The sequence below is a fragment of the Brachypodium distachyon genome, chromosome 5 (genome assembly GCF_000005505.3).
Source record: "Brachypodium distachyon strain Bd21 chromosome 5, Brachypodium_distachyon_v3.0, whole genome shotgun sequence".
Taxonomy (NCBI): domain Eukaryota; kingdom Viridiplantae; phylum Streptophyta; class Magnoliopsida; order Poales; family Poaceae; genus Brachypodium; species Brachypodium distachyon.
The window spans coordinates 23,864,238-23,877,034 of NC_016135.3; the positions used below are offsets into that span (position 1 = coordinate 23,864,238).

The following is a 12,797-nucleotide window of genomic DNA, read 5'->3' on the forward strand; positions in this document are numbered from 1 at the left end:
GAATCTCGTGAAACGAGTTGGTCGGATGGAGCATATCGGCGTTGGAGTCTGCGTTTGGTCTTTTTCTTGGTGTCGGCCCATCGGACACGCCCACGGTGATGTCATGCGTCTTCTGCTGCACGAGGTAAGGCTCCAAGTCAAGCGGCTGGGGGGGCCTGTACGTGATCAGATCTGAAGTCTGAACCGGTCATCCGGCGTGCTGCTCACGGCAGTCTCCGAGTTGCAGCATTTGAGCCGACCATCGATTTCATCGGGCAAGACTCATATGTATGTGCCGAAACAAGACAGCTAAAGCGATGACACGGACAAGGTTAACTGCTACAAGCATCTGTCATATTTTTTACAAGGCGATGATCACAGGGAGAAGACGTATCGGTAGCTACGGCGTAGAGGTTACCTCCGCCAAGTGGCAAAACACTCTCTTCACCAATCTTTCAGGAGATCGTTGGCCATATCTTTGTAGCTCACTTTTTTCTTCTTTGGAGGAGCAGCAGCGTTTGGATCTGAAGCTGGAACCCCCGCACTGTATGTTGAACTCCCTGTCTGCGATGCCGAGATCCCGGAATTAGACGCAGAGCCTACCGTCTCTGGCACCGGAACCCTGTAACTCGATGTGGAACTTCCTGCCCGTGCTGGAGGATTGTTCTCAAGTTTGGTTGCTGGGGGATCCGTGATTGCGTCTTGTCTCCTTTCCTGGCGCAGGGACGGCATCATGTTGAGAAGCATCGCGTGCACTGGATCAAACATTTGTTCTATCTTTTCTCCCGTTGTGCTGGTTGTTTCAGCAACATTTGTTCTTCCAGAAGTTTCTTTGCTTTTGTACCTAGGACTGCTTGTTGTATCCTCCCCGGTACTCAATTTGACACCGTTGGGCTCTTGCTCCTCCAATGTGATAAACTGGGCACCTGGAGGTGGTCCCTGGTCTTTGTCCAGGTTATCTTCTTCCATCTTGGTGGTGTAATCTGCTTTGCCTGTTTCACCATGGTCGTTTTCTTCAGATTCAAGGTAGTCTATTTTTGCAAGCTGATTTCCTCTTCTAGCACTTGTTCTCCGAGCTGGTCTAGGAGCAGCTTGAGGTGGTCTTTGATCTTTGTCACTGTTATCTTCTTCCATCTTAGAGGTGTAATCTGCTTTCAATTTTTGATCATCTTGACCTGTTTCACCAGGGCCACTTTCTTCAGACTCAACATCACCTATTTTTGCACGCTGGTTTCCTCTTCTAGCCCTTGTTCTTCGGACTGGCCTAGGAGCAGCCCTTACAGTTCGTGAACTACTACTGGATGGCCTGCCCCTTTTCCTTGCATTTGTAACATGAGATATTTCGACCTCCTCATCTTCCTCGTGTTTGTCATTAGAGGGCTGGACATCTACTTCGCTGAAACAAAATAACAGGATCACAAATAGAACAGGTAAGTAGTTTTTTTTTCTGGAAGGAATAAATCTTAAATATGATCAACCTTAAATTGTGAACATTCAATATATACCTCCTTTCAATATGTATTTCTTCTAATGTATCCGGTTTAAGGTTGTAGAGGGCTTCAGGCAGCTTCATTTGTTTATCCACTGAATCTTCTAACCACTTATTACTGACAACATGCAATCTTTTGTCATGTAGATAACGCCTCTCAGCAGGAGAAAAGCTGCATAAACAGCCGGTAGTCTCATTATTGTTCATATTGCTTTCTCACATAATACACACAAAAACATAGCACTAAATCTACCTCTTGTACGATATGTCAAAATTGTAGGCCTGCAGAACTGAAACTATAACCAAATGAGTAGCAGGGGCAAGGCTGCTGCAGACCTGACCACCATGCATGGTAAGGTCATGCTTCACCCTCTTCAGTGCAAGATCAGATATTACATTGTAGTCCTCATTCCTCCAGGAAAAGAAACAGAAACAAATAGATAAGTAGTGACATTACATGAAAGATGATATTTAAAAGTAAAGGAGGCTTACACTAAAGGTGCATGATGTAAGTAAACGCAGCAACCCTGGAAGAAGCAGAATCTTTCATCTGCACAATGCTTCTTTTTGTACCGTTGTACAATGCTCTGATCGACAGTAATTGTGTTCATGTTGCTGAAAATCTGAACAAACCAATGAAAAAAGAAATATCAAAACAAGTCATCGTAAATCAGTCCTTGTGAAAAGGCAAAAGAAAATCAACATTTCAAGTTACAGCCTGCAACACCGTAGCAACTGCTTGTCTACTTGGAGCAATCTTCTTAGAGGGCTAAGAATTTTATGTGATAAGATCATAAGACTTCTTAACCACAAACTTACCAGTGCAAGCAATAAATGATTTATGCGCAAGTACACATGCTAACTTATCTTTGGCTGCTGTGATACAAACTCCAACATTGATTGTTGGATGAGTTTGGGGGATATTACTAGGGAGATTTAAATTGGTAAGATATGTCAAATGATTTCTGTATCTGCGAGCAATGCCACAACATAATTTCTCTGTCTAAGAGATACCCAGTAATGTTTTCTCTATCTTTGAGGAGTTAAGTCACAAAATGTAAATCCATGTGGCCCTCTTCCTAAAGTTAGCCTATTCCAGATTCATCTCATACTACAAAGAATTTCCATATAGTTTAGGGTATACTTCTGTAGTGCGCGTGATATTGCCGTTTCCATCTAATGAGATAAAGAATTTGCTGCATAAAATAAGCTTTGTACCTGCTTGAGGTCAGCAACATCGATATCCCAGTAGTAAAAGTCAGCATACGAGTCGATCTCTTCAAGAAATTTGTGCCTAGCAAAATCTGCAAGAAAGAGAATATACCTGTGCAATGAATTGCATTAGAATAATTTTGGCAAATAGATTGAAGAGAGAAAATATGGGCTATAAGCAAAGGGACGGACTTAGGTTGCAAACGAAGAAGACATTTTTGCTTGCAACATTCCAAGATCCAGGAATAGTGAATGATCCTCCCGTGACGTATGGCTGCCTGATATTTGATACCTGAGAATGCATAAGCAAATAGCCACTAAATTGTATGCACTTAACACTTGGAATAATGAAAAACAGTAGTCCTGGACAAGGGGAATGCATACCCTTTTTCTCGGCTGCAATGCAGTGAGTAACTGAGTCATTGAGATTCATTGAGAAAGAACCCCCATTCTCCACAACTACTTTATGGAAATATTCGAGGTTATATGATGGAGGGGTGTTGACGAAATCTAAGTATGATAAGGAATGAACCATTTCAAATCAATGCTGTGCTTTGAATGCAGATTCCAAGAAAGTATATCCCACAAAAGTGTTGGTGGTGACGAATATCACAAGAAAGGATACAGAACATTGTGTTTGCAAATATCAGGGTCTCTCCCTTTAGGCCTGATATGTCAGTCTTCATAAGATGTGAAGGGATGATCGATACATTCTTCTTCTCACCCCTTTTGTTTGTTCTTGTGTGCTTTACATTATCATTCTTCAGACTCTTATCATCTTCCGCCTTCTGCATTGTGCCATTACTTGAATGCACAATCTCCACAAATGCTGCAATGATCAATATTTCACAGGAACTCTATCTGTGAGAAATTCATGTGCAAGCATCAGAAGTAATGTGCTTTATCGTAAGATATTCAGATAGAAAAGAGGGTATCGATCAAACAGAAATTTTAAAAGCACAAAAAGAATTACACTGCACATCGAGGCACTCATGCCATGGCTTATCATATCTCACTTGCTGAATGCGGGGGAACCTCAAGCAGTACGGGGCGGCAAATACCTTCAATATATTAGAACCACTTGTCAAGAAACTAGCTGGTGAGCAAATCACTGACCAGTCCTATAAATGAATTACCTCAGATTTGATTGTTCGAATATCACTCGTTACAGATATTATGACTGACCTGCAATTAGTGACTTAGCGGATCAGATTGCTTCCTCCACCTGAGAGACTGGCCAGCAAAAAGACAAGAAACCAAAGCATGAAATAAAGCTTACTTATCAGGGCTTTCTATCCAAACATCTGGCCGCTCCTTCGAATTGTTCGTTACTTCATAAAATCTGGGTGGTTTCTTGGGGTACTCATTTTTCCTGATTCAGAAATAGCTGTTCATGAGAAGAGACTAAAGTGCCTTGAGCAGTAACAAATAAGTTCAAAAGCTTAATACAATTAACTAATAACAGTGTAGTAGAAGAAAAAAAAATAGATACCTGAAGTGTGGCTTCAGTTTCGTGACAAGAGCGTCAAGTTCTTCGTCAGAGAGACCAGTACCGACTCGACAAAAAGAAAGAAATCTTGCAAGGAAAATAAAATACATAAAAGCATTCACTGTCTGACCATGTCAAAACCCCATAAGAAATACAAATGACAAAACTTTGCTTCTCCTTTTTCTTACAAGACCTGCCAGACTTAGCTATTCACAGTAATTAATGATCTCTTAACCATACCTCCACCTATAGATTTCCCCCACACTGACAAATATAAGCAAGGCTTATAGACAACGGTATGAGAAAAGGTTTGCTTACCTTTTGGGATAACTATTATCATTTGAAGGCACTGCCAGACCAACTAAAAACTGTGCAACCTATAAATGAGTTTCGAATGATCAGAATTCTTTGACGGGATGTACTTGAAAAGAACATAATGGATTTAAGTATGATCTTAGTAGAACAAGAAAATTGTGATTTTATATCCTAGAGTGGTTTTGTTGGAACGGATACAAAAGAATATAAATTCTAAACAATGCACCATCTGATAACATCCATACTCCACTAGTGCTAATGTTGAAACTAGAACAGTGAGCCAAGTACGCAAAATTCAAAATAAGAACATGTACACACCTCTCCTCCTCGACGTCCTGATCCATAATATCCACCTATAAAAAAGAATCAACATACTCTCAATCAAGGCATTCAACCAACACGTGGCAAAATTTTACTATTTATACTTAAGTAAGGCGTGATGATGCTAACCTACAATAATAACATCCAGATCAGTGCCAGCATGTATATAATCAGGCTTTAATTTAAGCCACTTTCCACTTCGATCACCAGGCTCCCATTTGGAATCAAGGTCCTTCAGTACAATTCCCTCTTCTCTAAGCACAGACGACGGATTGAACGATCATAAGAGAGGAAAATTGAATTACTACTGCTACAAAAAGTTGGAAGTGGAAAGAAACCTGTTATCAACAGTTTCCTTGAAGAATTTCTCCGCGTCTTCAATATTGTGTGCAAAAATGGACCAGCATGGTTCATCTACATTTTGTAAACATAATTAGTATTTGCATATTAGTAAACGGTAAAGGTTTAGTGAAACACAATCAAGCCCATTGTAGACTGCAACAAAGTAAATTTTGTGAAGAATTTCTTTAAACTAAATCTATCAGAGCAACCACACAGTTCTGTCAACACCCCTATGGTGAAAATTCGAAGATGCCACCTAGATCAATTTATTTGAATCATATGTACAGTTAAGAGAGACATAAATTTCGCGATCTACCTGAAGGACGATGGACATTCAGACCACCTGTTGGAACCAAAATCTCAAGATGACCCTTTAAAGGTTTGACAACCTTCCGCAGAATTTCATGCCGCTCTGTCAAACTTTGGTGAATAACACTTGTGTCTCCAGCATAAAGAATGTCAAAAGCAACATCTATACATTCATAGTGTCAAGAAAAACATGACTAGCAAGAAAAGAAAAGGGAATAAGAAAAACTGCAAGGTGTTTCTGTTAAGTATTCAAGAGAAATAAGGTGTTTATCTCAACATAGTATATCTTTATCATGAAGTATTTACAAAAAGAAAAGAAAAGAAACTTCAGATCATATGTTAAATGCACCAACAAAGTGTTTCATTACAAACCTGACAGATAAAGGTGTAATACGGAAAGCAAGATATGGAAGGCACTTAAAAATGAAGGATACAGCACAGCTGCAAGGACAAAAGTAAATCCAGTTAGATAGGAACTACCACACCAGGGCAAATCCGAAAGAAACCAAAAGATTTAGTGAATAAATTCGTGATAAAAACCTGTCGATCAGTTTCCAGTCCATCCCTTGCGGCCTTCGCTGCAAACAGCAAATAGTTGAATTCACTATCAAACATTCGACAGAAAAGGCAAAGTTTTATGATTTATAAGGAAATTTCAGAAACCTATTTCCTGGTTTGAACCAAATTCTGCAAACCGATTAAGCGCCGTGTCCCAAACAAGCATCTCTCCATCCAAAATACACCTGAGGGAGTTGAATTCATATCAGAGTTAAAAATGAATGACCAAGTTGTATTGGGAAATTTTCTACACAGAGGATCAACAGAAGGAGCAAGAAGATCCGATAATAACTCAGTATGTTCATGTTCATCTATAACTAGCTAACCACAGCCGAATAGGACCAACAAACTATTGACTGTGTATCACTATGATCATTTGCAAGATTTCATCTATGTCATTATGATGAACAACTAAGCCCTGAGATGGATGTTTCTTCTTTCTTGCAGAGTCTGGTCCTGGTTCTAATTAATGCTCAAATACCAGAAAAGAAAGAAGATAGGAATCTCTACTACTGGTTAGTAATAATAATAACAAAACATTACCTGTCAACCAGGATATTTTCCTTGATATATCTGGACATCCCAGGTTCATATTCGGAGTGATCAAGAAAGGTCCTGATATTAAAAAAAGAAAAAAGTGGACCAGATGAGGACTGCAGGCAGAAGCATAAAATATGCTGACAATAGAAACCAATAGGTTTCAGAAGAATATGCAAGAAGTAAATGAGGAACCATTTAACTTACCGTGAGAAGAAATGGATCTCTTCCCCATTCTTGTGAATTTGGATACGGTCCCCATCGAATTTGCACTCGGCGACCACTGGTTTGCCATGAAGCTGGAGAGAGGGAGGTAGCACGTTTGGTCGAGCAAGTTCAGGTGATGTGGAAGAGAAATTCAAAGGTGTTCCCTTAGGATGGCTAGTTGGCCACAACTTTCACTATCACTGTAGGAGCTAGAAAAGAGAAGCGAGGAAAGACCTTCTTCCAAGCGGATGAAGCGTTACTGACTCTCATAGCTAGTTGAGGTCTGACAGCCTTTCCAACTTCTATATCCTGGTTATAAAACATAGGAATTTCACACAACAACAACAATCTTGAGCATCCCCCATGTAAAAGAAAGTGTTATCTCAGAATAACAGAACTAATGAGATTTTCTTATATAGAATCATGATGCTTTTGTGTGATTAATTATTGTGTCGGAAAGATATTCAAGTGTCCTAGAGGTCCTTATTCTATTTTAAAGGTGCCAAGTTAGTCCCTAAACTTTGAGAGACTAACTTGGCACCATGCATAGATAAAAGAGCAGAGGAGAAAAACCTGGAAATAGCAATAAAGTTGTAGGACTTACATCATTGCACCAGGAGTACTAAGTATTGAGAAACTAAGTACAAGCAAAGAAGTTCAGTATTATCACCTGTCGTTTATGCCTTTGACTTCGATCATTGAGCTTTTCACAGACTAATTTTAAGTCACAAGTGACATTGAACAAGTCTTCAGCATCAGGATGAAACTCATGGAATATGCTCTTCTCACTGATCCCCAGTTTTAAATCTATGATGGTAGAGGAAACATCAAACAAAATGCAAAAGCCTGTCAAAATGATAAAAGTATTATATGAAAATGTGTGAAAGGCAATGGAAGGACAGCCTCACCCTTAAGAATAATCATTAGAAGCCACTTCATTTCAAGGGCATTGGTTTTCTTGATCAGACTTGAAAGAACCAAAGCCTTCTCAGACCTATCAAGAATGAGGAAGAACTTCTGATTCTGACTTTTCAGTCATATACACGAATGCAAACGAAATATAAGCTACCTGTTCTCAGTTGCAGATAGATGATCGAGTGCATCGTTAACCTCCTTTATCGTCAAGCCGCCAGAAGTCATTCCTTGCCTCCGCTGCAGTACCTGAGTACAAAAACAAATGTCAAGCGCTGCTGAAAAATAACGGGCAAGATAAGCTGCTAGAACAGCAGCATTTTGATTAAGCAATCCTGCTACATACATTTTGAACTGAAACAGCACTTTTTATTGTACATCTGCGTATCCAACCAATAAAACCAAACAATGACAAATAAAGCTTGCAGCCTTGTACAGTTGTACTCTTTGAGCCATGAGAACATTTTGGTCACAAGCTATACACCAAATGTCAAAGAACACACTAACAAGAGCCAATCATAAACTGATACACATATGGAGAAGCATAATGTGAAGCACACAACTGAAAGGTAAAAATCTCTAAGTCTGGCTCTAATGCTCAGCAGCTAAACAATAATGTGCAAGTTCATTTAGCTCGCACAACTGGCCATCGAACTGACAGCAACACTTCGACACCAAGGTGATATACTATTACAATTAGAGAGAGAATGACGAACGAGGCAGTGGTTTCTGACTATACCTCGGCGGCGACGAGGGAGAAGTTGCCGGCGTTGCGGCCGCTGCCGCCGCCGCCGCGGCGCCAGTTGGTGAGGCGGACGGCGTCGGGGGAGTCCTTGGCGATGCCGAGCGCGTCGACGAGTGCCGCGGCCAGGGCCGCCTCCTTGAGCCCGTAGGAGCCGCGCTCGCGGTCGAGCGACGGGAGGACGAGGCGGAGCGCGCTGAAGTAGTCGTCCCGGCCCGGGGCCCCGTAGGCGCGGTCGAGGAACGCGCGGAGGCGGCCCCGCTTCTTCGCCGACGTGCGGTCCCGCGACATGGCCTGGAACATCGCCACCAGGAGCCCGAAGCGCACCGTCGCCGCCATCGCCGGCGTTTCCTTTCCCTCCCCCTGGGTGGTGGCGGTGGGAAGGGCAAAAGGTCAACCCGGTGTAAAATTAGCTCAACGCCAGGGTCCTTTTCGATAAAATCTTCCGTCATTTTTGCTCTTCCGTTCTTGTTTCTTCCCCCGTACAGAGCCTGATGGATGAGAGCTGGAATGAACGGCACGCCGCGAGATCCCCATCGGACGGCCCTCCTTGCTGGGGAAATACAACTCTCTCGATGCTCCTGTGCACAGGGATGCAAACCGATACCGCGAAAGTCCCGTTTTTCAATTCTCACCCTTACCTGTGCTGTCACTGAGGCGACTTTGCTCTTGTCGATTATTGAAGTACTGCTCCTATCAACCTGATCTTACAAGATCATCAGTCCCGTTTCCATGCTTGCTTCTAACTCGTGACATCGATACATACCTGAATTTCGACAAAATTGATCCAAAATACAAAGAAATTTGAAATATGGACTCCTGGCGAAACTATTTCACAAACCTGACCCTTCCGTGTAGCGTCCGCATACTGGACGTTAGCCCTACGCTATAACGCCTTGTGTCCGGGCGTTAAACCGGTACCAGCGTGGCATGCTTGTCCAGCATGGCGATGCCGGGGACCCACAGCAAGCCACTATAGCGCCTCGTCCACGGGGGCTCTACAAGTAGTTTAGCGCCTCCTCACCCGGCGCTATATCCCCGTACCCTAAAGAGGCCGAACCGCTCGGGCCAGAAGCTCACGCACACAAGGTTCGAACCTTTTCCTTTCCCGTTAGAACGCGGCGGCGGCGGCGGCGGTTCCTCCCCTCCAAATCTCTCCCCCGATTCGTCGATTTCTCCGTGGATTCCGGTCGCATTTGCTCCCCCCAGGTATTCTCCTCTGATCCCCTCAGTTTGGTCTGCATTTTGCCCAAGAAATTTCTGTACATTTAGGGTTCGAGGGTTAGGATCCGGCTAGAATCACAATCTTCAACAAAATGACATGTTAGGATCCGGCTAGAAGTGTTAAGCTGTTCAAAGTTATCACTTAAACATAGTCATACATGTGCCACTTGTTCCACTTCTCATTTGTGGCATTCAAATAAAATCCAGCACCTACTCATGAACAGTCAAGGTAAGAGAATTGTAGTTTTGTGGACTGTGGCCGGCTAAGAACAAAGCTAGGTTTTTTTGGAATGCGGTCGGCCGGTAGTTGCTAGTTTTGTATGAAGAAAAAACTTATTGCTCAAATACCTTGATATGTCATACGAAGTTGTATTGTTGAGGATAACAAGACCTCAGAAAGTATGCTCTTTCCATGCATGTGGGATGGCTGTTATAATCAATTCTTTTGTGTTAATTGTTACACCTATTTCTTAGACATGGCTGGTTTGGATTGTTCCTTGGATGGTTGTCTTCAATTCATAAGATGGATTTGTAGGAAAGGCTTGCTTTGTTGATATAGTTCGGAGTACGGCTATCCCATTCGTTTGTTAATATGTATTAATTGGAACATGTAGGATGGCGCTCCTAATGGATCACTACGACATGGCTCACCGTGGGCGTTTGATACGGGATGAACAAATGGTAATGAGTATTTACATGTTGCTTCTTTTTGTCATTGTTTTGTTCCAAATGTGTAAGTGAGACGATCGTAACTTTAATTGCTTTTGTACTTGTTTTGTAGGATCTTGGATCCTTCAAACTTCGGTCTCACGGTGCCTCCTCAGGCGCCATGTCTTACGATGAGCCGTACACACCGTTCATCTTGAGGACAGGGCTCCTTCCGTTCATCCATATGGTGACCCGGTCGACACCTTGGATGAACGCTTGTGCAATCACCGCGCTTGTCGACCGGTGGAGGCCTGAGACCCACACTTTTCACCTCTGGACCGGTGAGATGACTGTGACTCTTCAGGACGTGTCCATAATCCTGGCACTCCCCATCGGCGGGGAACCAGTATGTATCAATACGGCCTTTTCGAGATGGCGCCAGCAGATGGCGAATCTTATTGGTAGGGCACCGGAGGCCCCTGAGGACCCCGCTAACGACAGAGTGCCAGCGGGCGCAACATACACTTGGATAGTTGAGAACTTCTCCGAGTGCCCCGAGGATGCCGCCATCAAGGTGGTTGAGCAGTACGCACGAGTATACGTGTGGTATGTCATCACACGCACTCTGTTTGCTGACGGGGGTGGCAGGACAGCTCAATGGCATTGGCTGAAGGCCTTGACCGTATGGGACTCCAATTGGAGCTGGGGCACAGCTGCACTTGCCTATCTTTACCGGCAGGTAATTAATATTTCATTGTTGTTACTATGTGCAATGACCTGTGATGACATGTCTTAATTTATTTTCTGATTGCCTTTTGTTTTAGTTGGACGATGCTTGTCGTAGGAGCAAACCAGACAGCGGCATAGGTGGTCCACTGCTTCTACTGTCTGTTTGGAGCTGGGAACGCTTCCCCGTTGGATGCCCGGAAACGTTGGCATTCAACGATTGGGACGATCACGAAGACCCGCTGCAGAGACCCACTTGGGCTTACAAGTGGGACCGTACGAGAGATAACTGGAACGACACTAAACTTCTGTACAAGCAGTACACGAACGAGTTCGACACTTTAACCCCTAAGCATACAACATCTTTAATGCGGCTTGCTTCGCCTTCCATGCCTTCCCATACTTCACCCGGTAATGGAACAGAGTATAGACAAGCTCCATGACCGACTTAATGGGCATTATTGGAAGTGACTTGATGGAATTAGAAAGCCTATAAGCGATGAATTCCGAGGTCAGCTGTCTATGATCGTTCTTGACCGTCGGGTAATCTATGTTCTTGCCATCGCACAAGTGAGTTGCACAACAACTCACGATGTACCATTCGGACCCTAGTTTACGTGGCCTTGCACGGACAATCCATGGACAATGATCTTCGGTACACTTAACCGTGTATCGAATCTTGTTGTTAGAGTGGACAACCTTGTACGGTCGATGGTGCTTGACCGAGAACTCCTTTATCCACATCTTAAATTCCAGCAATGCTCGGAACCTCAAACCAGCCTTAATGCCATATCGTCTTTGTGTCACATCCCGATGGGAACTTGGCCTAGGTCCAAGCACGAACCCTTCGCCACCGTCAACCACGGCCTAATCCGCCAGGCTAACATCACGGAACAATGGTATACTTGGATCCCGGCCAGTTACAACCTTGAAAGCGTTAGCTTCTTTGGCTGTCAACCCATCCTCATCAACTTCTTCCTCCAGACCATCTTCATCCGAATCCGATGCAAATACTCGGTTAAATGGGATTTCACGGTCCATGTCCTCTTGCTCACAATATGCCTCCAAATCACCTACATTATTGTCATGCATATCATCATTCTCCTCTAGCCACGGTTCAGGTTATTCGTCTGTCATCAAGCTCGATGGTTGCACCTCTTCATGTTGGGTCTCTTCAGGTTCAGGCCGACTCATTGTAGTCTTGCCAACATCGGCCTCAACATTTGGCTCAGTTCGGACAGAACTTCTTGCGCAAGAAGGGGAAGCCGCACTACGGTTCAGGTCAATGTGAAAATCTGGAACATCCTTTTTTGTAGCAAATATCTCTAGAGCTTTGTCTTGTGATTGGCCCACCGTCTCTTTGTATGCCTCCCAACATTGCTCGGAAGATATGCGCGTTGTCTTCCAACGAAGGTGCACTCCATACCCAACATTGTGTCTTCCCTCCAACTCTACCACGTCGCTTGGGTCCATCCATTTCAACTCAAGCCTCACTTCCTCCAATAGCTCGGCATAGGTTGGACTAAAATCGAACACTAAGTCTCGCTCCTCCGTGTCCGTCTTTACATTGCCTCCCAAAAATGCCTCTTTGTCCACGTGATGAACATGAACAATTCTTGCCATCTAGAATATAATTAGAATGGAAAAAGTCCATCAACGTTCTTGAGATTAACTAATATCCAACAAGAAAAGTGCTACATATCCAAATACTAGCCACCCTAAATACCATTCCATAATTCGGACCAAACATTCTTAGGCCAAGTACATATACTAGGGTTTGCCCCAAA

The 12,797-nt window shown here is 43.3% G+C and overlaps 2 protein-coding genes and 1 long non-coding RNA gene across 5 annotated transcripts; 2 read left to right on the forward strand and 1 right to left on the reverse strand.

Annotated features, from left to right (window-relative positions):
• Nucleotides 1-270: 270 nt before the first annotated feature.
• Nucleotides 271-8,814, reverse strand: LOC100844955 (putative DNA ligase 4). Of its 2 annotated transcripts, XM_010242075.3 has the most exons (27): nucleotides 8,410-8,806; nucleotides 7,828-7,919; nucleotides 7,667-7,752; nucleotides 7,429-7,565; nucleotides 6,993-7,067; nucleotides 6,759-6,850; nucleotides 6,558-6,629; nucleotides 6,120-6,199; nucleotides 5,997-6,034; nucleotides 5,891-5,897; nucleotides 5,464-5,619; nucleotides 5,144-5,219; nucleotides 4,935-5,059; nucleotides 4,803-4,837; nucleotides 4,488-4,546; nucleotides 4,173-4,256; nucleotides 3,960-4,052; nucleotides 3,817-3,865; nucleotides 3,654-3,741; nucleotides 3,306-3,509; nucleotides 3,065-3,190; nucleotides 2,873-2,972; nucleotides 2,687-2,792; nucleotides 1,961-2,091; nucleotides 1,722-1,880; nucleotides 1,485-1,640; nucleotides 271-1,375 (listed from the first exon to the last, which is right to left on the reverse strand). In XM_010242075.3, exons 1-27 carry the CDS (start codon nucleotides 8,749-8,751, stop codon nucleotides 424-426), a joined length of 3,720 nt encoding a protein of 1,239 aa, XP_010240377.1. In that variant the 5' UTR covers nucleotides 8,752-8,806; the 3' UTR covers nucleotides 271-423. The 2 variants fall into 2 exon arrangements, with proteins under 2 accessions (XP_010240377.1, XP_024311445.1); XM_024455677.1 differs by lacking the exon at nucleotides 271-1,375 and having other exon boundaries at nucleotides 1,491-1,640; nucleotides 1,805-1,880; nucleotides 8,410-8,814.
• On the forward strand, nucleotides 1,269-2,090 carry LOC104585423. Its single transcript, XR_733238.3, has 3 exons — nucleotides 1,269-1,409; nucleotides 1,616-1,655; nucleotides 1,749-2,090. It is a non-coding gene; the product is annotated as an uncharacterized LOC104585423 (long non-coding RNA).
• Nucleotides 6,083-11,482, forward strand: LOC112269273 (protein MAIN-LIKE 1-like). Of its 2 annotated transcripts, XM_024455678.1 has the most exons (4): nucleotides 6,083-6,529; nucleotides 10,251-10,317; nucleotides 10,418-11,023; nucleotides 11,109-11,482. In XM_024455678.1, exons 1-4 carry the CDS (start codon nucleotides 6,438-6,440, stop codon nucleotides 11,451-11,453), a joined length of 1,110 nt encoding a protein of 369 aa, XP_024311446.1. In that variant the 5' UTR covers nucleotides 6,083-6,437; the 3' UTR covers nucleotides 11,454-11,482. The 2 variants fall into 2 exon arrangements, 1 of the variants encoding a protein (XP_024311446.1); XR_002960880.1 differs by lacking the exons at nucleotides 10,251-10,317; nucleotides 10,418-11,023; nucleotides 11,109-11,482 and adding an exon at nucleotides 6,601-7,219 and having other exon boundaries at nucleotides 6,151-6,529.
• Nucleotides 11,483-12,797: the final 1,315 nt, after the last annotated feature.

What these genes read in the sequence shown, in the direction of transcription:
- LOC112269273 (XM_024455678.1), top strand. Translation starts at nt 6,438, where the DNA reads ATGGATGTTTCTTCTTTCTTGCAGAGTCTGGTCCTGGTTCTAATTAAT. An exon ending in TGATACGGGATGAACAAATG is followed by an intron (nt 10,318 to 10,417) that starts GTAATGAGTATT and finishes CTTGTTTTGTAG; the next exon opens with GATCTTGGATCCTTCAAACT. An exon ending in TTGCCTATCTTTACCGGCAG is followed by an intron (nt 11,024 to 11,108) that starts GTAATTAATATT and finishes CTTTTGTTTTAG; the next exon opens with TTGGACGATGCTTGTCGTAG.
- LOC100844955 (XM_010242075.3), bottom strand. Translation starts at nt 8,751, where the DNA reads ATGGCGGCGACGGTGCGCTTCGGGCTCCTGGTGGCGATGTTCCAGGCC. An exon ending in CAGGACGTCGAGGAGGAGAG is followed by an intron (nt 4,547 to 4,802) that starts GTGTGTACATGT and finishes ACTCATTTATAG; the next exon opens with GTTGCACAGTTTTTAGTTGG. An exon ending in TTCGAACAATCAAATCTGAG is followed by an intron (nt 3,742 to 3,816) that starts GTAATTCATTTA and finishes AATATATTGAAG; the next exon opens with GTATTTGCCGCCCCGTACTG.